Genomic DNA, 27,700 nt, shown 5'->3' with positions numbered 1-27,700 from the left:
ACATCTGGAACCATCTGTCTTGCCCCTTAGTCCTAGATGCATTTTTGTGCTGAGTGAAGGCTTTTAGATTTAAATCAAGAATAGAACATTTCCAATTGTGTCAGAGACAAATGGGATAAATACTGTGGCTACCCAAGGCCCAGTGTTTCACCCTGTTCAACTGACATTATTTAAATTGCAGTCAAACATACTTGTGTCTTAGTGAGTTAATTTCCAGATTCTTTCCAGCATTACTTATCAATCTGAAGAAAATCATACTTCTTTGGACTCCATTTGAGGTCTTTTAAGGTACAGCCCTAGTCTACCCCGTGTTCTGTGTTGTGTGATTTAACTATCATCCCACTGTGAGCCTCAGCTCAGTGTCTAACAGTATCTCTCATATAAGCAAGGAGACCAGAGAGAATTCATGCCATGCCTGTGCTGCCGGCCAGGAAAGCCCTTGAGAAATTTGAAAGTAAGTTTGAAAGTGAAGGACATACATATAAAATAGCATTGTGAGAAATTTCAATTTTGCAAGTTGTAAATGCTGTAGAAAATCTAAAGAATAGGTCCAGGAAGGCACCATAATGATTACACTAGACATAAAAGTCAAGGCTGGGGGGACAAAAAACCCAGAGATAAGTCTTCAGTGGTGGTGCATGTTTTAAATAGCCTGATTTAGCCTTCCCAGTATACCTGTGTATCAGGACTTCACTATATATATTTTCATGATATTAATTAATTAATAATTTTAACTTGTCATTTAAAAAAAAGGGTGAAGCATGGGGTTTGGTCAAAGGGGAGCCTAGAAGGCATTCAGACACAGGGAAGCATCGTGGTGCCATGGCAAGTTCGTGTTGTTGGGACTGGATTGACCCTCACATCCTGTGCTTTGGTTCTCTTGGCCAATTTCTTTATTTTCTCTGAGCTGCGATTTCTGTTCTTGAAATGGAAATGATAGTATCTATACCGTGTGGTCATTGCGTGTCTTAAAGAGGTAACCTCATGTGCTGATGAATGGGAAGTGCTACAAATGACTGCTCACTGGGCTTTTCCATAAGCAAAGATGCAAGACTGAAACTAGCACCCAGCATCTACTAATTCACCCGCGCAGTGCTGCTCTGAACGTCTTGGGATTTGCCTGCCTTAAGAGGACACCCGGGGACATCTGTCTACATGTTGAGTGAGACCAGACAACAGGAAATCTTAAAACGCTAAACTGTGATTTTTAGACTATTTTGAAAAATCAAAGGCCGTTGGGATGATATAGTTAAAATAATGATTAAAGAAGATTGCTTAATCATTCTTTTTCAAAAATTCTGTGTTCACATTGCTCATTGTTGCCCTTTGAGACAACTCTAGCCTTCTAGAATGTGTCACTCATGTTCCAGGACAGAGAAGAAACTTTTTTTTTAGAAAGCCAGAAATATTTTAAATTGTGTAATTCAAAGAGCCTGTGGTACTTCATTGTTAAATATTTCAGTAATATTTTTAAGTGTTCAGAATTATTTAAAAATAAATGTTTATACTGGTAGCGTAATATTCGCTAAATTGTAGGTTGCGTGATCATATCAATACTAAAATATAGTCTCTTGGCACATACCACAATGTGTGCCTAAAAATTTGAGGGAAATTTTTCTTGTTCTTTAGATAATTATTAATGCAATACCCCCTGCCTCCCACACACTCTCCTTAACAATAAATAAAGCTCTTGCTTATTATTTGAAATTTTCATCTGTTATAAATATCTGCCTAGTTAAATGCATTACTAATAGGTTAGTTGCTTCGTACTAATTTGGTTTTTGTACGAATTTCATTTCCTTTTTCTTCATTAAAAAAAAATATAGCAAAGCAGTTCTTTATTGTGAATAGCAGTGTTAAGAGAGAAGCATTCATTCTGTGGTGGGAAATAGAGGAAGCGTACAAGTGGAAGCACAGATTTCCTGAAACAAACCTATTCGTCAGGCTCGATGAATAATGGCGTCATTGATACTGCGTCCAGCCTCTCCACTCCGCTCTCCAAACTAGACAGACGGACTGAGAGAGCAAAGAAAAGCCAGAGCTGGGAGCTTCGCGGAAGCAGCAGAATGTCAGAGCGTCAACTGTGCTTTGTTCTTGATTAAAAGGCACGGCAGGAGCCTGCACACTCGGGTTTCCCACTGTAGAACCACGCAGTTCTCTGGTACAGGTAACCGTACTGCTGTGTGCTGGAGCAGTTGAAGAATGGATGCTCCTAAGCCAGGCTTTTGGGGTTCACGACCTGGTTCTGCCGCCTCCCACTGCGTCAGGCCGCGTTTCTCAGTCTCACCATGTTGCCACCTCTTCATACATTCAGTCAGGATAATGATAGTCCTGATGTCATAGGATTTGCTTTGAGAAGTAAGCCACCTATTCATATAAACTGCTTATCCCGATACTTGGCACGTAGGAAGACCTTATTTGGTATTTATCTCAGTTTTGTTATTGTGTGGTGGTCGTTAGGGTAGTCACATCAGCACTGGGGTTTGTGGGACCTGGCTCAGCCGCAAGCTGCCAGGCTTTGGGCACCCTTACCTCTGTGGATCTCTTATTTTGGTGTCTGTAAAATCAGGAGATGTGGTCTAGAATGATCTCAGCTCGCCTCCCGCTCTCTGATGAAACGTGAATCAGCCATTTTATGCTGGCTGCACAGCTGTTCCTAGAGACTTCTCCACACAAATCAAAGGCTTGCTTGTTAAACCATTCACATCGCACTGAATCACGCTTTGAGTCACTTTTCTATTTTACATACATTCTCTCTTCCTGCTATTGCCTTTGGACTAGGTACTCATAATATTATTTATCTGACAGATGATTCTGTGTTTGAAGCAAATACTGTTATTCTAGAATTAAGATGAAAACAAATAACTTCACTAGGCACCTGAATAAAGCACGACATTTCTTCATAAGCCTTTGACTTGCTGCCAACTTTACGTGCGTGTGCACATAATAGGTACTCACTTAGAACTATAACAGTACTCTAGCCCATCCTAATACGCTTGAACGGTCTTTGTAAATGTTTAAATCACTCACTGCTGACTGCAGCTAAGGGTATTCTTGACACTGAACACAAGGAAGCAGTTTTTTGTTTTGTTTTTGCCAATTCTTAATACACATCATGTCAGTAGATAAGTCACTTCCAGTCAGTGTGGTTTTAATTTAATTTTCATACCAAAAGCACAGTCCCTCTAGATGGTGTCTTATCTGGGGGGTCAGTGTTAATGTGAGCATTCCTCCACTAAAAGTTCGGAAGTGCTGACTTAGGATTTAGGTGACGATCTGTGCCATATGGTGTGGTACTCAGATTTGCTGAAGCAGTTTGTTTCTGGGTTTGTTACACCTGCTACTCTGGAGGAAGGCTGTCTGGTTCCTGTGCTGTTTGCATCCCTTGGGCTGTGAGGGGACAGGTGAGCCTTCCAGGCTGTGAGCTGTTGCTGTGCGGAGAGCAGCCGTGTTTGATTCTCTTCCCAAGGGGAACGGTTTGTGTGCTCAGCAGTAGATACAATTTTTGCTTCATGTTGCTTGACTGAAACTGAGTAGTAAGGAGACAAATCTTACATTCTAAAGACCAATAGTAGCTACAATAAAACCAATGTTTGTAGCAGAGCTCCACTGCATTAATTTATTCTGAAATATTGTGTTGGTCCATTTTGAATGTTTGAGCACTCTGTTTGAGTAAAGATTGAATTTGTAGGCACTGGAGGCAGACTTTCTTAGACTCAATTCCTGGCTCTCTGAATTTGAAAGGAAGAAAGAAAGATGGATCTTCTATCTGTTGGCTCACTTCCAAAATGGCTACAACTGTCTGCCTATCCAAGCCAGGCCAAACCCCATCTAAGTTTCCCACAAAGGTGGCAGGCGCCCAGGCACATAAGGCATTTTCTGATACCTTCCTGCACATGTTAGCAGGGAGCTGGATCAAAAACAGAACAGCCAGGACTCAAACCAACACTGCCATGTGAGATGCCAGCGTTGCAGGCAGCGGCTTAACCACTGTGCCACAACACGGAATACTCCTCCTCTTTATTACTCTTGTGAGGGTGCAGTTAGATTATGTACAAGAGCACTCACTCAGCAAGTGCTGCACGTGGAAGAAACACTTGGTAATTGTTAGTCCTTTGCTTTAAACAGTAAAATTTTCCCTGTGCTTACAAGAAGGGTTAGTAGTTGTTAGAAAAGTTTGTTAAAACATTCATTATAAATGATGTATGCCCTTCTTTTAATGTATACACTCTTGAAAGACATTGCTGGGGGGAGGGCCTGGCGGCGTGGCCTAGCGGCTAAAGTCCTCGCCTTGAACGTGCCAGATCCCATATGGGCGTCGGTTCTAATCCCGGCAGCTCCACTTCCCATCCAGCTCCCTGCTTGTGGCCTGGGAAAGCAGTCGAGGACGGCCCAAAGCCTTGGGACCCTGCACCCATGTGGGAGACCCAGAAGAGGTTCCTGGCTCCTGGCTTCGGATAGGCACAGCTCTGGCCATTGCGCTCACTTGGGGAGTGAATCATCGGACAGAAGATCTTCCTCTCTGTCTCTCCTCCTCTGTGTATATTTGACTTTCCAATAAAAATAAATAAATCTTTAAAAAAAAAAGACATTGCTGGGGGAAAATTGGAACACAGAATTCATTCAAATCTTTTGATTTTCATCTTACAATCTTCTTTTATATAAGAGACTTTCCTTTACCTTCTCTGATCCTCACTTTTTATTTTCTGGTTAAGATTCACTTACTATTTTGAAAGAGGTAGGGGGAAAGTGATCTCTTTCATCTGCTGGTTCATTCCCCAAGTGGCCACAGCTTCCAAAGCTGAGCTGGTCCCAAGCTAAGAGGTAGGAGTGTCCTCTGGGTCTCCCATCTGGGTACAAGGGCCCAAGCTCCTGGGCCGTCTTCCATTGCCTTCCCAGGCACATCAGCATGGATCTAGACTGGAAGTGGAGCAACTGAGCACCCATTTGGGATGACAGCATTTCGGGAAGTCATTTAACATACTATACCACAATGCTGGTTGCCAGCTTAGCTTTCTTAGAATTGTGTTTATTGGTGAAATTCTATAACAACAGAGACGTGCGACTGACATAGACCTGATTAGGAGCAAACACAGCTGGCTGTTGGTGAGACTGTAACTCCACTGATGGAAGTCCCAGTAGCAGTGTAGCAGCCGGGAGCTTTAACATGCAGTGGGCATCGGTGTTATTTCAGATGGGAGGGGCAGTGTCAGTGAGTCCCAAGGATTGGGACAATAGAGGTCCAACATAAGAGTAAATGATCTAAGCTAATTTTACCGATTAAAAAAAGTGCATGTGTAATATATATATATGTGTGTGTGTGTGTGTGAGTGTGTTTCTTTTTGGTTCTCACCTCTCCTGTTCTGTTTATCCCACTTTCTTCTCTGCTCTTTTTTGGTCCACATTTCTCATAATATGGCTTGGCATCCAGAAACAATGTTAAAGTTAAGCATATTACAGTAACAGTGCAGGCCCAGCACCATGTGATTGGTCTACTTGCAGTACCTACTATAATTGCCAAAGCACCCCAAAGGAGTGGAAACTTACTGTCCCCATTTATAGAGTTGAAAACTGAGGGTTCTGAGAACCCTGTTGCTTGCAAGAATGCTGAATGCAGTGGGAAATGTGGAGTCCACCTAGGGCCGTTAAGAATGCTGGTGGAGACGGTGCATCCCGCTCTCAGGTTCCCAGCATGCCTCTCTCTTCTCATCCTGGAGAGAAGCTGTATTCAGGAAAGTGATTGGAGTGTGTGCCTTGGAAGGCAGCCAAAAATGCTGCTAATCACACTCTCCCTCCTGTCACATGTTCTCCGGAGTCCCGAGCACTTACAATTGGCATGGACTTTGCTTTAGCCTCCCCTCAAATGCGGTCAGCGTCATGCACCCCACAACCCAGCAGGGGCCTTGAGCTCAGCCTGCTGCTGCCTATGCAGAGAACCATGATGTGAGGCAGTCCTGAGCCGGTGTTCACTCCAGCCGTGTTTTATGTGGAAGTGCCCCCACACCCACACCACGTGATCCCCACCCATAGGATCCCAGTGTGCCCTCTCTCTGAGACGGCCTTGTTTTCCTCTCTCTCCCTTGGTTCCAGTGCAGTGGAGCACTGGCATGACCCCTCCTTGGTGAGTCAGTCTCTTTATCCAGCAAAAGAAGCAGAGCCAAGCTTGGGCCCAGCCCACCCCTGTCTCTGGGTGGGAATGTCCATTTGGGTTGAGTCACCCTTGGCATGCTGCAGGAGATTTCCAAGGATTGCCACTCTGATAGCTCTTGGATGCCACACTGGAAATGGCCCTGTGGTATACCTTTACCCTCACTGCCCAGTTTTCTCAGGTTCCTGTCACTAGGCATGCTGCTGGAAAATGTTGTAGTTCATTGAAGTTTTAATCTTGTATTTCCAAGTCAAGCCTTAAAGCCTTACTGCCTTTATCTCAGCTTGGGAGGTTTTGATCATTTACTTAAGCCAGGTTTCAATCCCTACCTAGGAGAATTTTTGAGAACTGCACTTGTACCCACCGAAGGAGTTTGAGAAAAGGAATGTACTTGAAGCCTCATTCAAGTTAGGAGTTCCTCACCCCTGGAGGGATGTGCAAAGAGCCCGTCTAGGCTTGCACTGTCCAGGTGCTCTGATTTGGGGCTGGGCCACCTGCCAAATCCAGACTCATCCAAATCACCATGCCGTAGGCCCTGGTTGGAAAAACACCCTCCCCAGGAAGCAGGCCCAGGCATTCCAAATCAGAAAGACTGGGCCCCTGCTTTCTTGCTTTTCCTCCTGTAACTCCAAAAGAGAAAAGTGACAGGGAAGATGCAGCCAAGCGGGAGCTCTGTTTAAACTGGCAGGACTGGGTGCAGATGTAGAATGTGCTCCCGCATTATTGCTCTGTGCATCAGGTTTGTGCTCTGCCATGCTTAATGTTTGATCCAGCCATGGTCTGGATGTGTTGCATTGTTTAATGCAGAGAAATACCATAAGACTGCACTCTGCTGTGTCGTCATCTCACTTCCTAAGACACAGCCCATGGGGACCGTTCTGCCCAGGGCCTCTTGAATAACGAAATATCAGCCCTGTGAATAATAGATAGACTTTTTATTTATTATTCTAAAATTTATTTTGAGTAGAGAATGAGGGAAAAATCAACAGAAAGATCTTCCATCTTCTGGTGTGTTCTGCAGATGGTCACAACAGCCAAGCCTGGGCCCTGCTGAAGACAGGAGTATGATACTCCATCTGGGTCTCCCATGTGGGTGTCAGGAGTTGAAACATTTGGACCATCTTCCTCTGCTTTCCCAGGCACATTAGCAGGGAGCTGATGTGGCAGTGGAGCAACCAGGACTCAAATCAGCACCCAGATGGGATGCCAGGATTGCGGGGCCATGACTTGCCCTGATGCGCAATGCCAGCACCACAGTTTGCTTTCTAACTCTTGTTCACCTTTAGTACTTTGCTATCTTGCCCTACCTGTGGAGACAGAATTGCTCTTAGTGGACACATGTCATTGCTTTAATCCATTGCTGCTTTCCCCTGTAGGGACAGACTGTTCAGAGATCTGTATCATATGTGGCTCAGGCTTGGGTGAGCGTAGTGGTTAAAGTCCTTGCCTTGCACATGCCCGGATCCCATATGTGTACCAGTTCTAATCCTGGCAGCCCCGCTTCCCATCCAGCTCCCTGCTTGTGGCCTGGGAAAGCAGTCGAGGACGGCCCAAAGCCTTGGGACCCTGCAGCCGCATTGAGGACCTGGAGGAAGCTCCTGGTTCCTGGCTTTGGACTGCCTCAGCTCTAGTCATTGCGGCCGCTTGAGGAGTGAACCACTGGATGGAAGATCTTCCTCTGTGTCTCTCTTGCGCTGTATATTCAACTTTGTAATAAAAATAAATAAATCTTTAAAAAACATAATATAAAATAGGGCTGACACACTGGTCTAGTGTCTAAAGTCCTCACCCCAGTATCCGCTGGAATCCCATATGGCTGCTGGTTCTATTCCCAGCTGCTCCATTTCCCATCCATCCTGATTATGGCCTGGGAAAGCAGTGGAGGATAGCCTAAAGCCTTGGGACCCTGCACCCACATGGAAGACCTGAAAGAAGTTCCTGGCTTCAGATCAGCTTAGCCCCAGCTGTTGCAGTCACTTGGGGAGTGATTCAACAGGCAGAAGACCTTTCCTGTCTGTCTCATTCTTTCTGTATTTTTTCATAAAAATAAATCAATCTTTAAATAATGATAATATAAAATATAAATGTAGTGAAAAGCAGTTTGGTTATATTTTATTCTTCTCAGGATGCTTATCTTTAGGTCATCTTCACAACAATCTGTGTCCTTGGAAAATACTCTTATTATTTAACTCATTTAAGAAATGTTTTCCATCAACATGCTATAAATATTTCTTAGGTTCCAGGCTCTGTGCTTGATGAGAGGAATCAGAAATAGAAAAATAAGATGGGGGCAGTGATGTGGCACTACTGACTGCAGTGCTGGCTTCTTATGGGCACAAATTTGAGTCCTGACTCATTCCACTTCTGATCCAGTTCCCTGTTAATGAGCCTGGAAAAGCTGCAAAAGATGGCCTAAGTCATTGGGCCCTTCTGCATGCATGGGAAGCCTGAGAATTCCAGGCTCTTGGCTTAAGTCTGGCTCAGCTTCAACTGTTGTGGTCATTTGGAGAATGAGCCAGTGAATTGAAGATCTTGCCCTTTCTCTCTCTCTGTCTTTCTCTGTCTCCCCCTCCTTCTAGCTCTAACTCTGTGTCTTTCTAATAAACAAAATAAAATTTATTTTTAAAGTAGATAAGATTATCTTAGTTTGTTATTTCTTTCCAAGTGTACATATACACATCATACTGATTTATATATATACATATGTGTGTATCATCTGTTTGTTTACACATCATTGCATGTGTGTGACCTGTCTCTCTGTCACACACTCATACACACACACACACACACACACACACACACACACACACACAACGTTTGTAGTACTTTTGTGAATATATGGCTTTTTCCCTTTCACTCAATAATCTTTTAAAATTCTAGCACTGTTTACACATAGGTGTATTTTTTTTTCCCTAATACTGTGTAGTGTTGCATCATATAAACAGTTGGATTTGATTTATCCACTTTCGTACTGATGGGTGTTAACTTGATTCCCACTGTCATAAATAACAACAGGGCACTTTATAGAAGTGTTTCATCGCAGGTCGGAGAATGTGGGACTATTCCCTGTGATAGATACTGTCGGGTATTGTTTAAGGACTGCCATATCCACTTTCCTCCCCCAAACAGCTCATGAAAATCCCTTGTTTCATCAACTCGTTAAAATTTAAGGGGTCAAAAGTTGGTGTTTGTGTGTTTGAAATACCAAAACGTGAGTGGCATCAGCCTTCTCATTGAAAATATCATCTCTTGTTTTCATATTGACAACTTTTAAGATCATTCTGCAGTCTTGATATATTGTAATATAACAGGGGGTCTTAAACTCACATCTGCCTTTGCATAAAAGTAAAACCAAAAGCTTGAGTTATATTATTTTCAAGTGTTGTGTAGGACAAAAAGATTTAACTGACTCATACCATCAGCCAACACTTACAAAGCATTTTGTGCTGTGCACTGAAATTAAAGGATAAACAGATTGTAGTCTCTGACCTCCATGAAGAAAATGAATGCTTCACTCCGCCATTGCTGCAAATGCTTCCGTAAGAGTGAGTGTTCCCAGGATTACACGAGCACAGAGAAAGAATATCATTTAATCCTCTTGATGGTAGAGAATGTAGAAATTCATCACTTGGAGATAAGAGGTTAAATGGCCTCCTGTGATACTAGCATCCCATCTGAATACAGTTCCCATCCTGGCTGCTGTACTGCAGATTCAGCTGCCAGTTAAAGTACCTGGGAAAACAGCAAAAAATGGCCCAGTGCTTGAATCTTTGCTACCGATGTTGCAGACCAGGAAGGAGTTCCTGACTCCTGGCTTCAGCGTAGCCTAACCCTGGTTGTTGTAGCCATTTGGGCAGTGAACCTGTGGATGAAAGATCTCAGTCTCTGTCCATTTCCCTCTCTCCATGACTCTGTCAAACAAATAAATAAATAATTAAAAAAAGAGGAAAAGAAATGTATCTATTTCAAAGCATAGTAAAGGCCTCCTCAAGTGTTTTCACATTATCACCTTGGCTCTTCCATGAGACTTCTCAGCCATTAAAAAGAATGAAGTTCTATAACAAGGATGAAATGCAACAAAGTGGTCCTAACTTTGTTGGGAGACCATTACGCTCAGTGAAATAAGCCAATTCCAGATGTGCAGATGTCCTGTGTTCTCTGATTTAAGACAACCTTCATGAAAAATGCAAAACAAAAAGATATATAGGTAAACAAGTATCCACTTACCGTGTCATAAACGAATGGTGTAAAATGGAGACTAGAATACTTGGAAAGAAAAGAATTGCAGTGTGCATCTCTACTGCCCAATCAAAGAAGGACCCAATCCAGCTGTTAAATGTAACAAAATACTAGTTGCTCTGCCATGGCCTATACCTACAATGTCACTACACACAGAAAGAACAGAATGTTGGGTTCATAAATGCAGCTGAAGGACTTTAAAATGCTGAAGGACTATAAAAATGCAGAGGACAGTGGGGAGGGGAGAAGATGGAAGGAGGAAAATGGAGGAAGTCTGATAGCTGCAAAACTGTATAATGCAAATAAGAGTAAAAAAAATTAAGGAAAGAAATTCATCAATTTCAAAAGTGTGCTAAATGCCTCCTCAACTGTTTTCCGATGATTTCCTCTTGACTCCTCCATGATGCTCTGCTGTACTAAAGGAAAGGTCTAAATACCCCTCAGAGCTACGGTGTGGTGCATGGATTTGTCCACAAGAGGTTGTCCCTGAGCCCACCTGCCAATGATGCTTGTGAGTCTACTAATGGCAGCCACAGTTGTCATTCCATCAACAGCTGTGGGCCGTTTCTTGGCACTTGACATGAATACAACATCATGTTAGGTGCTGAGGGGAAATACCAAAACGTGAGTGGCATTAGCTTTGCTTGTTGAAACTCTGGATGCAGTGGGGAGAGAAGACAGTGATGTTTAGTGCCATTTTTGATCCTGTGTCAGAAGACACTAACTCAAATCTGGTGATGCTTTGATATTTTCCGCTGGCAATGGGAGGGATGCTTGAATACCTAGAGAAATGTCTCAGGAAGAGAGTGTGGAGTCACATGTGTATCTAGGTGCTAAACTGCAGGTAAAACTATGTATTATAAAGATCTTGAGTCCACTGGCAAATCCGAACACCAGAACAGTGTGTGGGTCGGGCCAGGTTCGGTTGCAGCAAAAACCATTGCACATTGCGGAATGCCAGGGTGAGGTTGCCTGTACCAGATGTGACCACAGCACCCAACCAGCATGCGTGAGAACCAGGAAGGGAGGGGACAGAACCGGCAGGGGGAATATGGGAGTGTCCCCTTGCTGGGCAGCTACTCCCACTGGAGAGCATGGGCTGGGATGGGGACAGACCAGACTAGGCAGGGCTACAACACCTGTGCACCTCATGTGGACTAAATCAGGGAAAAGCCATGCTGGGCTGATTATTCCTACTGGTGCAAGCATAAATTAGAGTGGGTAAGGGTTGTTTGGGCTTAGCCGCAGCATCAGCTGGCAGAAGCTGGCACTGGGGGCTAATTCTGTCAAGGCGAACCACAGAACCACCTGAAGAGTGAATAAACCTTGAGTGAGAGAGACATGGGAGGGAAATAGTGGGCTCTTCCCTCTTGGGTTACCATTCCTACTAGAGGGCATGAAAACCAGGACGGGGGCTGGGGTGGCTAGACAGAGAGGCACTCAACAACATCCGCGAGGGCTGGATAGTTGAGCTGGTTAGATGGAACTAAGCTTCAATACCCATTGACATGTATGAGAGCCAAATGGGATGTGGAACAGACTGGACTAGTCTGCTACACATACTGGCAAACCAGGGTAGGGGGCAAGCCTAGTGGGGGTTATTGTGGGTTCCACTGACTAGGCTGCAGCTCCCACTGGTTTATATGAGGGCCAAGTATGTGCTAGGCAGAACCAGGCTGGACTGCAACACCTATTGGTTATAGTGGAAGTTGGGACTGAAAACAGAACCAACCCAGCAATTGCAACCTCCAGCTGATCGGGGTGATGGATTGTGCTGGGTCCTGTGCTTGCTTGAACACACGAGAATCTGCCCTGGGAATATCTTAAAGTTACTTTGGGGATCTCCCCAATCAAAATGCTGGAGTCAGAACCCTAACCAAGAAAAGACAGAAGACAGAACAAGTCAATCAACCACTTCAACTATATGTTGGCAGCAAAATACTGGGCAAATAGAGACTCTAAGATGGACTATGTCAATCAGTGGATTCTTCAGTGACCTCATCATGCTCGGAGTGGTGAGACTGGCAGCGATTCATAACTGGTGAACTATCAAAACTACTTGAGCAAGTATCTCAGAGCATGCCCCACATCCGGGACTTGGGGTGGGTGGGAAACTGGGTGGGGCTTCTCTCTCAATATTCCTCTTTACCTCAGATACATGAAGGAAACAATATGGAAATAATAGTCTTACCTACTTTCCTATAGCCCTTGAACCTTTTTACCCTAATTAACTATGTAAAGATTGTCAAAAATATAATAAAAAAATTTTTAAAAAGATCTTGAGTCCATCAACCTGTACATAGTAGGCACACAGTTTGCTTTTATTGCTTTACCAGATGCATAAAATATTGATGTTAATGCAGACATGTCAAGAAATAAAAATCATTGCCTTATTTTAGTTTTGCATTGTTGTTTGTCTTTTTAGGTCAAGAAATGGTTTTCAAGTGCCTTGGGGAAGGGATTCTTGAGAAAGCCTTTCAGGGTTATAACGCTTGTATTTTTGCCTATGGGCAGACAGGTAAGAATTTATTCTTGTCTACATTCAGTGACTTTAAGGGTGCATGCTTGAGGCTTGAAAATGGAGGGGCAGGCCTTGTGGAATTGTGACCATAGCTGCTTAGGCGCTCAGGAGACCCAGATGGAGTTCCCCAGGCTTTAGCATGGCCCTGCTATCACTGGTACCGGCAGTTAAGGCACGAATCAGCTAATAGAAGACCATTGTTTCTCCACGCCCCCAAATAAGCATTTACAATAATAACAATAATAATAAATATAAATAACCAGGTGGGGGAAGGAAGAAAAGAAAGTAGAACTTTGAGTATGTTTCTGACTTGGATCTCACTGATTAAGAAAGTCCAAATTCAGCCTCTTGTTGAAGGTGTAACAGTTTTTCGTAACTGAGTAATTTCTATATTAATGAACAAAGCTAGTTTCAAGCTATTAAGTGTCATTTTCCTAAATTATACTTTTAACCCGTATTTGAAGCAGAAAAATAATTACTGGTTACTAGTGAAAAAAAAAACCTCTTAGTATCATCCTCTACTGAGGACTTTTAATAGGATATAAAAGTCATGATAAATTATGAAAGCCTAGCTGGTTCAACAGGTAATTGAAACAAGCACAACAAAACGAGCCCAGTGGCCCAGCTAGCAACATGCTTAACACACTGTTGTGAAATTTTTCAGCTGTAAGATGAGAATGACTAAATTACAGTGCAGGCTAATATTAAATCATAGGATATCTAAGAGATAGAATATATATAACATATACAATTATAAAAGTACAATTGCCATACCCAGCATCTGGGTATAGCACGTTATGCTATTTCCTGTGCCATTGGCATCATGTGCAGTTCAAGTCCTGGCTGCTCCACTTCCATTCTAGCTTCTTGCTAATTTTTCTGAGGAAAAGAAAAAAACAGAAGATGGCCTAAGAGCCTGAAATCCTGCCGCGCATGTGGGAGACCTGAATGGAGTACAGGCCCCTGTCTGTGGCCTGGGGCAGCTCTGGCAGTTGTGGCCACCTTGGAAGTGAACCAGCTGATGGAAGGACTCCCCCTCTGCCTCTCCTTTCCTCCCACCCTCCCTGTGCCTTTCTGTAACTGTCTTTCAAGTAAACAAGTCATTTTTAAAAAAAAAAAAAACATTTTTTAAATAGCAGCAAAATATTGTTAATATCATTTAATAATGTATCATTAAAATTTTATGATACATACTTTTGAAGGTGACATTTGTATTTTTTAAAGATTTGTTTTTATTGGAAAGGCACATTTTACAGAGAGGAGAGATAGAGACAAAGATCTTCCATCCACTGGTTCACTCCCCAAATGGCTGCAGCATCCAGAGCTGAGCTGATTTGAAGCCAGGAGCACAATGGCTCAATGGCTAAATCTTCACCTTGTATGCTCTGGGATCCCACCTGGGAGCTGGTTCGTGTCCCTGCTCCACTTCTTATCCCATTCCCTGCTTGTTTCCTGGGAAAGCAATGGAGAATGGTTGTACTTATACACATTCATGACACTGAAGACTGTGTGTAATGAAGGACCAACAGCCATGACATGCAAGAACTGGTTTTGAGAATCAGGTTTGTCAGTTTCATGCTGAGTAACCTTGGCTCTTAAATGATGAAAAGTCGTGCAATTCTGGTGCTAAATGTGCTTTCTCTACTACCCTTTCTTCTTTCTGCTTGTTCTTCTCCAGGTTCAGGAAAATCCTTCTCCATGATGGGCCACGCCGAGCAGTTGGGCCTCATTCCAAGGCTCTGCTGTGCTTTATTCAAAAGAATCTCTTTGGAGCAAAATGAGTCACACACCTTTAAAGTCGAAGTGTCCTATATGGAAATTTATAATGAAAAAGTTCGTGATCTTTTAGACCCCAAAGGGTGAGTTCTTGTTGAAATTGAGTTTATAAGTCAAGGTAGTTTCTTTAAAGGATCCTAAAATTAAAATTGCAAGTGAATATATGTATTTGAACCCTTGGTCACTGCTCATAGAAATCATTAGCTACTCCGAAGCCCAATAACAGCTCCACCATACTGTACAGTTTAGACCATTTTCATGTTTGAGCTTTCTTACATCCATACATGCCATCTAAAAAGCTATTTTTCTATAGGTAATTCTTTTTGCATCAGATTGTGAACATGGAGTTCATAGAGGATGCATTGATCCTCGCAGTGAAGTTTGACATAAGCTCTAAGTTGAAGGTACAATGGTTGAGGGATTAAGACATCCTGATTGGCAAGTCGGTGCCTTCCCTGTAAGGAGCTTCTAAAGGATCCAGGCCCTGAGTTTCCCGCACCTGTGGATGCTTTGATTTCGTAATAGGCCATGAAATGGTGAAATTCAGGCATGCATACTTTTGATCCATAAAGAAAAAGGGGTAATGTTTACTTTACGTCAATTTTTTTAAAAATTGTACTGATTTGAAGTGCATATTTTTATATAAGTTTAGAAAATATATAAAATGTAAAAAAAATAAGTAAATTACCTATAAGCCCATTACTCAAAAATAATCACAGTTAATACTTGGGGCATTTTGCTCCAGTGTCTAATCTCTGAGTTTGTAAATACAGCCCTTCAATTCGTGTTGAATTTTCCTTCTGACATAATGAACACTTTCTTGTGTTATTGAAATATACTTTTAAATTATTTTAACAACTTTATAACAGGTAACATTTCAGAGACCTTGGAAGTCCACAAAAATCTTAGATAAATCACAGGTATAGATTCAAAGTTATGGGATCAAGAAGTGAGTTATAACTGTAAGAAATATTTTTACTTTGAAGAGTTATTAATTAATGCATAGGAAAGGATTTAACACCTGGAAGTTATAAATAATAATAAAATCAGTAACTGCCAACTCACTACTTGGCTCAATTAGAATTTTTTTTTTGGCTCAATTAGAATATAACCAGTGTTTTTTTTTTTATATAAAGATTTATTTTTATTATTTTTTTTATTGGAAAGGCAGATATACAGAGAGGAGAGACAGAGAGGAAGATCTTCCATCCGATGATTCACTCCCCAAGTGAGCGCAACGGCTGGTGCTATGCCGATCCGAAGCCAGGAGGCTCTTCCGGGTCTCCCACGCGGGTGCAGGGTCCCAAAGCTTTGGGCCGTCCTCGACTACTTTCCCGGGCCACAGGCAGGGAGCTGGAAGGAAAGCGGGGCTGCCGGGATCCCGGGCATGCAAGGCGAGGACCTTAACCACTGCGCCACCTCGCCGGGCCCATAACCAGTGTTTTTTAAAGCCTTCTATACATTCACCTTGGATCCCATTCTATTCCTTTTATTTCCACAAGTTAACTACTATTGATGAGTTTTATGTTTATCATTATCTTCCTTTTCTGTAGCATTTAGGAATAACATTGTATAATTTCTGACTTTGTATAAATGGCCTCAGTTTCTTTTGTTGTGTTTTTGGGGGGGAGGAAGGGTAAGACCATTGCTTCCACATTATTATTATTATTATTATTATTACTATTTTCTGTATCTGGGGCAAGCAGGGAGATAAAGGGAGAAGCCCCACCCAGCCTCCCACACATCCCAGGTCCCCGGCATAGGGCATGCTCCGAGGATCCTGCTGAAGTGACCTTGATAGTTCAACAGTTCCAAATTACCGCAAGTCTTGCTATTCCTGGCACAATGAAATCTCTCCAGAATCCACTGGCTGACATAGTACACCTTACAATCTCCTTTTGTCCAGATTTTCACTGCCAACACATGGCTGGGCTAATTGATCGATTTGTTCTGTCCTCCATCCTCTGTTGTGGTACCAGATGTCTGCTGCAGGTTCTGATGGACTGCCATATCCTGCATGTGCTCCTGGATATGCTGTCTGCTGCTCCATCTGAGTCTCTGAGGAGGCCCAGCTTTGACACTTGCATTCCATGGTCAGTCCATGAAACCTGCAATTCTCTTCATGGTTGTGGTTCTGAGATCAACAGTTCAGTTGGAAGGATCCCCAAAGAAACTTTGCCTGAAATGATCCCAGACCCATTTCTTATGTGTAGTTGCCAGTAAAGGGTCCAGCACAGTCCATCGCCCCAATCAGCTTATGCACATGCTGGTTGTTGAAATTGCTGGGTCAGTTCTGTTTCCAGCCCTGTCTTCCACATGAACTAATGAGTGTTGCAGTCCAGCCTGATTGTGCTCACCATACACTCGGCCCTCACACAAACCAGTTGGAACTGCAGCCTAGTTGGAGCAACCCACAATAACCCCCACCAGGCCTGCCCCCTACCCTGGTTCCTGTACTTGCCAGTATGTATAGCAGACTGATCTGGTCTGTCCCACATCCCATTCAGCTCTCGTACATGTTGATGGGCATTGAAGCCTAGATCAACCCAACCAGCCCCGCCATCCAGCCCACTTACGTGCTGGCGGGTACTGTTCTGTCTAGCCAGGTCTGCCCCAGTTCTGGTTTTCATGCTCTCCAGTGGGAATGGTAACCACAGAGGTTAGGCGCCCACTATTTCCCAACTGAACCCACTCCCAGATTATGTACTCTCCAGGTGGTTCTGCAGTTTATCTGGACAGAATTAGCGCCTAGTGCCAGCCTCTGCCATCTGATGTTGCAGCAAAACCCAACCAACACACCCCCACTCTGATTTATGCTTGCACCAATAGGAGCACTCAGCCCAGCCTGGCTTTTCCCTGATCTAGCTCACATGAGGCCCACAGGTGTTGTAGCGCTGCCTGGCATGGACTGCCCCCATCCTAACTCACGTTCTCCGGGGGGAGTAATGGCCTCAGTTTTAATATATCCTTTGTGATTTGCTTTTTTCTGCTCAATGTGTCATTCATTCGAGAAACAGTACCTTTATTTTCTGCTGCTGTTCAGCATTCCATTTTAACAGCTTACCCCCGGTGTTGGTAACTTTCCACTCTTTCTCATTACAGTGCTTCTGTCACTGTTGTTGTGCAGGGCCCTTGATGTGCAGGTGTAGGAGTTTCTAGGACTGCCAGCAGTGAGCATGAATTCCATATTGGACCCTATCACAAGCATATGAAATGGCAGTAGAGTTACTGTCTCTGGCTGAGCGGACAGATGGAGCCTGAGTGCTGGCTTGTGTATGTCAGGTAGCTCTCCTGAAGACATGCATTATGGTCTGTCCCTGGTTAGGGTACAGCAGATTTGCTCATCATCACATTGATCCTTCATCCTCGAAGTTAGTTTATCTACTTTGTAGGGACGTGGGGTTAAGTGGGAAAACTGAAGTGCTTAGAGAGCACCACCAAGACTTTGGAAACACTGAGTGACTCTTCCTTTTTCCACATTTGAGAGATGCCCAGAATTGATTCTTCATTTGAAAAATGATTAATGTTGGGCCCGGCGGCGTGGCCTAGCAGCTAAAGTCCTCGCCTTGAACAAGCCCGGGATCCCATATGGGTGCCGGTTCTAATCCCGGCAGCTCCACTTCCCATCCAGCTCCCTGCTTGTGGCCTGGGAAAGCAGTCGAAGGCGGCTCAAAGCCTTAGGATCCTGCACCCGTGTGGGAGACCCGGAAGAGTCTCCTGGCTTCGGATTGGCATAGCATCTGCAGTTGCGCTCACTTAGGGAGTGAACCATGGGATGAAAGATCTTCCTCTCTGTCTCTCCTCCTCTCTGTATATCTGACTTTCAAACAAATAAATAAATTTTTAAAAAAATGATTCAGTGCCATGAAAACAATGTCACACGCAATCTGGTGAAACATACACAGCCATGCTTTTAACCTTGATTGTCTTTTGAAAAGCTCTTCAGATGAGTTCCAAACTAGATTTGCCATTTTGAGAATTCTAGAAGAGAGCCCTTCACTCAGAACCTGGTCTAAATATAGAATAAACATCAGTGGCTACAAGCAACTTCTGTGCTGTGCTCCCGTTGTCTGTATGAAATCGTTAGCATAGAAACGGCACAGATCAACACAGCTTGAAAAAGTAGATTCAGCATGGTTCAGTTTTCTTTGCATTATTCAGAATTTTTTAGACACTATTGAGAAGGTACTTTCTGAAGAAATTCAGCTCAAGGTTAAATTATATCTTTGTTCTTTGCTTCACTGTTTCCTTCCCTTTGTGAAACTGAGGTTCATCTGTTAAAACAAGTTAGCCTAACCTAGTTCTGTGTGCTGGTTGTTTAGTTTAGGACTAGAGATAGAACTTTTTAAATAGTACATTACTTTAAATAGAAATCAGAGTATAAAAGACATTCCTCATATGGAATGCTGTTTTGCTAATCCAAATAAACTTGTTTTTAGAATATATTTTTGATCAGTTAAAAAAAATCCTTTTTGTAATTGCAGTCAGTGTCTGGGTGCTTAAGAAGAAAGAAAAGCTTCCAAATTTGGTCTGATTCATTTATTCCTTTCCTCTTCTCCCAAAGGAGTAGACAGTCTCTGAAAGTTCGAGAGCATAAAGTTTTGGGACCATACGTAGATGGCTTATCTCAACTGGCCGTCACTAGTTTTGAGGTAAGTGTGATTATTTTAAAATGTCATTTTGAAAGCCATCTGCAAATCCAAGCCTGCAGATGATATTACTGAATGTCTCTCGTGCGAATGCTGTACCCTATTGGTACCATTTATGTTCCCAGAGACCCAGCACCCACCTGCCCCCATGACAGAGGGCCATCACTTTTGCCTACTGTATGCTGTTTGCTGTGTAGTTGTTCAGGGTCCCTGATAGATGTTTTCACCAGATTGTTCTGTTGGGAAGCAGATCTCCCCAGGGTTGCCAATGATGCTGTCCTAGACGCGTCTGATCAGCCAAACAGTGCCTGGCAGTTGACTCAGCTTTTCCTAATGGACAGTTCTTGGTCACCATTCTCTCTTCTGGGATTTTTGTTTCTTGACATCACTGCTGTTTCTACTGGCCTGTTTCCCTGCTCCTTGAAATTGATGCCCTGTTCAGCGTGACTGGACGTCATGTGCTCATTTCTATAGCCACTGCATTAGAACACTCGCAACACAAGCTGCTGTCTTCGTACTGAAGAGTAGAATGAATCAGTGGAAAGATCCCTACATCTTTAATGTGGCTACCCCATTACAATTTTTTAGACCCAAAATTGATTTGTGAGGTAACTCTGTCCAGCCACTTAAATGAAGACGTATATGGTATTGCTCAATGATAAATAGGGCACAGTCATCATTTGAAAAATACTCAGGTGCTGAAGTGAGTGGAAGCCTTTCTGACCTAGGGATGCTGAGTCCACCCCTTGACAAATGTCCTGATTCTTAGCATGATTGAGTCCGGGTCCATGCCTCCTGGCATTCATTAATAGGAACTAATTAGTAGGAGCTGTTGATTTGCATCCCAGCTTTGCTTCCTACCGGATCTGGAGAGGGGTGTTTGGCCTCCATGGGCTTCGGAGCATCCTTGTGTACAAAATCCCAGAAATCTCTCTTTCACAAGGATCATCCAGCAAACATTTCCTGAGACTCCATGGGATTCCAGGCGTTGCATTGTAGCATCAGGTGAACAGAGATGAAGACAAATCCCCTACCCATGGAGCACCACGGTATAGGAAGTCAGAAGTGAATAAGCAGGTGACAGGTGGCTCTTCTGCGCTGATAGGCACAGGGAAGAAGAATTAAAGCTGGTTCTGGAGGCTGGAATGTTAACGAGCTTGATGCCAGGCACCTGCTTGGCACCTAGAGAGGGCTTTCTTGCTGCATTACAGCATGGCAGAGGCATTGTGTGACTGGCGGAGGCAAACGCACCGTCTCTTCTTTTAAAGGTCCTGATACCTTCCTGGCATCATGACCACATCTGATACTAACTGCCTTTTAAGACCCCCAGCTCCAAATGGCAATAACATGAATTTGGGATTATGCTTCTAACACGTGAGCTTTAGGGGACACATTCAGACTATAACATTGTTACTGTGTGAAGTGTGCAGTGGATACTAGCTCTCCTGGAAATTTTCAAAGAAAAAAAGAAAGCCAGGGTCTTAACAGACAAACGTAGAGACACTTGGAGTTGGAAAGAAGAAATGGGGAAACATTGGATCCAGTAGAACTGAGCGAGCTAGAAGCTGAAACTACACCTGTTAGGGGAGAGTTAAGGAGGTTTATACAGAAGGTTCTCGCAGATCCTGAGGAGTGTGCATGCCTGGTGTGCTGCTCAGAGAGTGCTCCTTATGCTCGGACTCTAGGATATCGAATCGTTGATGTCGGAGGGAAATAAGTCTCGGACGGTCGCTGCAACCAACATGAATGAAGAGAGCAGCCGCTCCCATGCTGTGTTTAATATCATAATCACGCAGACGCTCTACGACCTGCAGTCCGGGGTAAGGCGCTGGGCGGAGGAAGCAGAGTGTCCACGGGGTGAGGTATTTCATGGCTGGGTTCTAGCTAGAGGAGATGCTTTCCTTACATCATTTCATTTGTGAGATCATATATATGATTTCTTGTGTAAACTTCTGTGATGATAGTGCTATATAGCTTTGAATACATGTCATTTCATATTGAAATTGCCCTCAAACAAGTAACTCTGCATCATCATTGAGGAGTATAAAACGTTTGACCTAAAGAATGCTTTCCAGAAGAAAGGTTTAATCCAACTGTGCAAGGAGCCTCATACCCTATTATTTCCTCCTGGCCCCATATAACGTCTGAGTTTTTGACTTCTAGAAAGCCAGGTGTTCTTGATATCCAATCGCAAAACAAAGTGATCCAGGCCCAGTGCAGTAGCCTAGTGGCTAAATCCTCACCTTGTATATGCTAAGATCCTGTATGGGTGCCAGTTCATGTTCTGGCTGCTCCAGTTCCCATCCACCTCCCTCCTTGTGACCTGGGAAAGGAGTAGAGGATGGCTCAAAGCCTTGGGACCCTTCACCCATGTGGAAGACCTGGAGGAAGCTCCTGGCTCCTAGCTTTGAATAAGCTCAGTTCTAACAGTAGTGACCACTTGGGGAGTGAATTAACAGATGGAAAATATCTCTTCTTGTCTATGTAATTTTGACTTTCCGATAATAGTAAATAAATCTTAAAAAAAAAAAAACGGTTGCTTTACACACCAACATAAATTTTGACAGTGAAATTCATTGCTAGTTTGAGTGATTCTGACTGCTGAAAATCCTGAGAAGTTTGCTGCACTAGAGTGGGATGGATATTGGGGTTGCTGTCTGTTAAACTGCTGACCTAGAGGCAGATGTTCCGATGGTTTCTGCATTGATGTCTGTTGCGTCTCTCTTGTGTCCCACAACTAGAACTCAGGAGAGAAAGTCAGTAAGGTCAGCCTGGTCGACCTGGCGGGCAGCGAAAGAGTGTCCAAGACCGGAGCCGCGGGAGAGCGACTGAAGGAAGGCAGCAACATCAACAAGTAAGGTGGCTGGTGCAAAGACAACGTGGCAGCATCCTGCTCTTGGCTTCTTTTTGCATGAAAAGGGTCAGATGGTCCTGATGCACAGGTGCTTCAGAGTCTGTGGAGCAAACTCAAGAAAAACATCGGCCTTAGGGTCAGTGCTGTGGCACACTGTCTGCCACACTGACATCCCACGTGGATGCCAGTTAAAGTCCCAGCTGTCCTACCTCTTATCTAGCCCTCTGCTGATGCTTCTAGGAAAGCACAAAGACTTGGGCTGCTGTTACCCACGCAGGTATACCAGATGAAGCCTCTGGTTCTTGGCTTATACCTGACTCAACAAGCCTTAGCCTTGTGGCCATTTGCTGGGAATGAAGCAGCATATGGAAGAACTGTGTCTCTCCTCCCCTCTGTCTTTGTAGCTACCCTTCAAATAAATCAATAAACGCCCGACTCCATTAAGGCACATGAGGTTTGCTTAGTAAAGCTACGTGATGTAATACTGCCCCCCCCCAAAAAAAGGCACCTAAATATCCTTATATTCATATAATGCCTTGTAAGATAAAGTACAGATCACGAGTTTGTCAATTAGGTTACATCTTCAACTAACTAAAGAGCTCATTCTGGAAAGAAATTTTGCTTTGTCTCCCTTCTCAAGGTTATCCCATTTGCCTGAGTACCTGCCATGGGCTCAGCAATGCAATAAAAGTGAAAGAAAGCAGGAAGACATGAGATGCACAGGGCTTTGCTGGGCAGACCAAGGAAAACTGGGCAGTCCATGCAGTGGGGGCCCCAATGAAAGACTTGGTAGAGAGTGTCCCAGCCTGGCTCATGGTAGGATGGAGTCCTTGCTTTCCAGCATGAGTAAGTGGCGGGGTTTGTGTTTAAGAATGCACACTCAAACCAGAGTGCTTGGGTTTAATCCTGCCTCTGCTTCTTCCTACAGTGTATGTCCAAGGCAAGTGATCTCATTGCTCTGAGCCTCGTTTTGCTCATGTGGAAAATGGAGATAATAATGACACTTCACAGGGTTGTTGGGGATTAACTGCCCATGGCATTCCTAGGAGAACGTGCAGCATATAGCAAACACTGAATATTTATCACAACTGTTATTATTTTAAAACACTTATTTCTTTTTATTAGAAAGTCAGATATGGGCCCGGCGCGGTGGTGCAGTGGTTAAGGTCCTCACCTTGCACGCCCGGGATCCCATATGGGCGCCGGTTCTAATCCCGGCAGCCCCGCTTCCCTTCCAGCTCCCTGCCTGTGGCCTGGGAAAGCAGTCGAGGACGGCCCAAAGCTTTGGGACCCTGCACCCGCGTGGGAGACCCGGAAGAGGCTCCTGGCTTCGAATCGGCATAGCATCGGCCGTTGCGCTCACTTGGGGAGTGAATCATCGGATGGAAGATCTTCCTCTCTGTCTCTCCTCTCTGTATATCCGCCTTTCCAATAAAAAAATAAATAAATAAAAATAAATCTTAAAAAAAAAAAGAAAGTCAGATATACAGAGAGGAGGAGAGACAGGAATCTGTTGATTCACTCCCCAAGCGGCCACAATGACCAGAATCGAACCAACCTGAAGCCAGGAGCCAGAAGTTTCCTCTAGGTCTCCCATATGGGTGCAGGGTCCCAAGGCTTTGGGCTCTCCTCTACTCCTTTCCCAGGCCAAGCAGGGAGCTGGATGGGAAGCAGGGCTGCCAGGATTAGAACCAGCGCCCACATTGGATCTTGACACGTTCAAGGCGAGGACTTTAGCCACTAGGCTACCACGTCGGGCTCCATATCTGTTATTTTTACCAACACAGTCTGTATCACTTTTCCAAGATCAGACAAAAAGACCTTTTTTTTTTTTTTTTTTTGTCAATTTTCCCACTGAGCAGTCATGGCTTGGGATTTAATTAGCACAGAGTAACAGGGAATGTATTCTAGAATATGTTGACACAGCTTGTATTTGAAAACATTAGCACATTTTGGTGGTAGTATATGAAAGTTAGAATTGGGAAATTCCAGAGTTGGAAATTAACAGTAAAATAGTGCGTCCCTTTGTCAGACAGACACAGCCACACTCACAGGGAAGGACAGCTACTTCAGGGAGTTAATCTTCCCGTCATCTTGTCTCCAGCTCTGATAACAAAGGATTCCACTCTGTTTCGTGGTGAGGCATTGCAGGATCCCATGCCCCCATGTAGCTCTGTGTTCCAAAATTAGTTCAAGCCACAGGAATGCTGAAATAGAGTGAGTGAATAGATACCAAAGATGAGATTTGCACTCCTAATTCCTGCTGAGCCGAGCTACCCTCTGACTCTCCTGGGCTTGTCAGACCACACATCTGTGCTGGGACTGTGTGAGAACTGACGGTGCACGCACGTGGCCGGCCTTGACATAGACTGACGTGGATTCCCAGTACTCTTGCTAGTGCCAGGCCCTGTTCTGCATGCTCCGTATGTCATGATTCACCTGATTGTCACATCAGCATCAGGAACTGGGATTCTTATTTCCATTTTAGAGATGAGAATACCAAGGCAAGGTATTCTGTTGCCTTGTGTGTCTCAGACTACCACACTCTCAAATACTGATCTAGGGTTTGAACTCAGAACCAGCCGCCTTACTCCCTGTGGCAGGGCCACTCTCCATGTCCCAGCAAGAAGCTGTTGAATACTTTTATCCCAGAGTGGACAAGCCCCCTCATGTTTAGATGCTATACGATGAAGTGGCCCTGCATGGATTACCCCCATGGCCTGTGACAGCATGGTTCAGTTCTCTAGCCAGCGACTTTTGTCCATAAGGACTTGAGAGTTGCATGGAGTCCTTTCAACATCCCATTGTGTCTCCTAATTTATGCTGTAGGTCTTTCATAAATGGGTGTGTGGGATAGGTCCTAGGTATTGATAACCTTCAGAAACCATTTATGTGCTCCGTTGGCTCGTGATAGATGTTTGTATTTCTGGGGACATAGCAGATATTTTCAAGACAAGGAAACTGGTGCTTGGAGTTATTAAGTAGCATAAAGAAAAGTCCATGATCGATTGATTGATGGTGTTTACACTTGATCAGGATGAGAAGGATCAAGGGTTAGGGAAAAGTGAGTGAATGCATTGTTTCCAAATTTACTTTTTCATCCTTCTGTATCTGGGGAAGGAAGGAGATAAGGAGAGAGGCCACTCCCAGCCTCCCAACCGCCTCAGTACCTGGAAATGGGAAATGGCCCCCCAATGTGGAGCATGCTCTAAGGGTTCTGCTTAAATGTTTCAATAGTTCTGAAATGCTATCGTATCACGCCAATCCAAGGATAAAGAAATCCTTCCAAGGTCCATTAAGCCCAGGATTCTCCTGTGTGTCTGGCACTAGTTTATGTGCTGAGAATAAATAAAAGGAATGGAATGCACCGGTTCTAATCCCAGGCAAACCCCACTTTCCATCCAGCTCCCTGCTTGTGGCCTGGGGAAGCAGTGGAGGATGGCCCAAAGCCTTGGGACCCTGCACTCGAGTGGGAGACCTGGAAAAGCTCTGGGATCCTGGCTTTGGATCAGCTCAGCTCCTGCCGTTGCGGTCAGGAAGCTCTTGACTCCTGGCTTCAGATCGATTCAGCTCTGGTCATTGTGGCCAATTGGGAAGTGAATAATCAGATGAAAGATCTTTGTCTCTTCTCCTCTCTGAAATCTGACTTTCCAATAAAAATAATTAAAAAAAAAAAAAAAAGAATTAGACATTGCAGTAGGTAGAGTAATACTTCCCACATCTCAATTTGCCCAGACGCAGGAGGGTTTTCCTGACTAGTGAAGACCTGGAGAGCCCACTTTGCATGAGGCGTCTCTCTTGTTTTCGTTTTCGTTCTACATATATGCTAGCATTCCACATGGTTGCTGGTGTGAATCCATACTGCTCCACTCTAATCCACCTCCCTACTAAGGTAACTTAGGAAAGCAGCAAAAGATGGCCCAAGTCTTGGGCTACTTTTCCCATCTTGGAGACCTGGATTGGGAGTGCTGGGCTCCTAGCCCACCCCTAGCTATTGCCACTGCAGCCATTTGGGAATGAAGCATGGAAGGAAGATTTTCTCTCTCTCCTTTTTTCTCTTTCTCTAATTCTGCCTCTTTAATAGACTATGTCATCCAGTTGATAGTGGAGAGATTTCATCATACTTGGAGTGCTGAGATCACTAACAGTTCAGAAGTGTTGAACTATCAAAACCACTTACTCAGGACCCTTGGAGTGTACCCCACATTGGGGATCATGGGATGGGAGACTGGGTGTGTCTTCTCTTATCTCCCCTCCTCCCCAAGATACAGGAAGGAAAAAAGAATATGGAAACAATGGTTTCACGCACATTTCTCTAGCCCTTGACCCTTCACACCCTAATCAACTATGTAAAAACCATCAAAAATAATTTTTAAAAAAACATTAATTAATAAAATATGACAATTTCTACAGTCCTAGGAAAAAAATTTTTAAAAAGACTCATGTGATCTTAGTGTTTCACACTGAAGATATGGGCCTGTGCTTTTTGGATCTGTTTTAGCAGATGTGTGTTGAATAAAGCCTTGGCATGAGAACAAAGGGACTCCGGCCTCAGGAAGTGGGGAAAGAAGACCTTTGGAATGGATACGTTGCTTCATTCGGGGCCAGGGGAGTTGAACAGTAGCTCTCCCTTATCCTGGTTTCACTTCACGTGGTCAGGCACAGTCCAAAAATATTAAATGGAAAACTCTGGAATTAATGTGTAGGTTTTAGATTCCACGCCGCTCTGAGTAGTTTGGTGAAAGCTCATGTCGCCTAGCCCAGAATATGAATCTTCTGTTTGTCCAGCATTGTCATACTGCTGTGGTATTGCAACGCTTGCTATGGTCAATTGATCCTTATATTATAACCTAACACTGTGCAACCCTGCCAGTGTTGTCCACCTCACTGTGTTTCCTCCCACAGGCATTGTGTCATCTAACATCACCATTAGAAGGGTGCGGAATGTGCAGCATGGTATTTTGAAAGAGAGAGACCTCAGTTGCCTAGTTCTCATTAAGGAATATTGTGATTGTTCTATTTCATTATTAGTTATTGTTGTTAATCTCTTTCTGTGCCTCACTGGTGACCTCAATTGTGGTGGATGTGTGTGAATATATGTATGTGTGTGTGTGTGTGTGTGTATAAAAATATACATGGTATATCTAGGATTTGATGTTAGCTACAGTATCAGGCATTCACCAGGAGATACCTCCCATGGAACAAGGGAGCTTACTGTCTACAGGCAGGGCTGCCCAAGGGAGATAAGGCAGTATTTTGGCTATCTAAGCAAGCTGTATGATCTCACTGTGCCTCGGTTTCCTCATCTGAAAGATGCAGTTGTGGAAACCATCCTATGAGTTGGATTGCTATGAGGATTTGATTAGTTGCTTTTGGCAAAGTGTTTACAAAAGGGTCTAGCACATAGGAAGCCATTTATACAACTGTTCAGTGGTAAAGTAAGGGAAAAATGATGCATTGGAAGTGCTACTTTTTTGTTCTGTAAATGGCTCTCTGAGTCTTAAATCAGCTCA

The 27,700-nt window shown here is 43.9% G+C and overlaps 1 protein-coding gene across 3 annotated transcripts in view; it reads left to right on the top strand.

The window, feature by feature from the left end:
- KIF13A (kinesin family member 13A) overlaps positions 1 to 27,700 on the top strand; it is a 201,365-nt gene that overhangs the window by 104,492 nt on the left and 69,173 nt on the right. For all 3 annotated transcript variants that reach the window (XM_040967711.1, XM_040967710.1, XM_040967709.1), the window contains exons 5-9: positions 12,813 to 12,905; positions 14,587 to 14,767; positions 19,249 to 19,336; positions 21,019 to 21,153; positions 22,075 to 22,187. In XM_040967711.1, coding sequence (XP_040823645.1) covers positions 12,813 to 12,905; positions 14,587 to 14,767; positions 19,249 to 19,336; positions 21,019 to 21,153; positions 22,075 to 22,187 — 610 coding nt within the window. The remainder of the gene's footprint in view (positions 1 to 12,812; positions 12,906 to 14,586; positions 14,768 to 19,248; positions 19,337 to 21,018; positions 21,154 to 22,074; positions 22,188 to 27,700) is intronic.

The sequence above is a fragment of the Ochotona curzoniae genome, unplaced genomic scaffold (genome assembly GCF_017591425.1).
Source record: "Ochotona curzoniae isolate NIBS_2020 unplaced genomic scaffold, NIBS_Ocur_1.0 scaffold_461, whole genome shotgun sequence".
In the NCBI taxonomy this organism is placed as follows: domain Eukaryota; kingdom Metazoa; phylum Chordata; class Mammalia; order Lagomorpha; family Ochotonidae; genus Ochotona; species Ochotona curzoniae.
The sequence above is the reverse complement of the archived record's forward strand: the minus strand, read 5'-3'. Positions and strand labels throughout refer to the sequence as shown.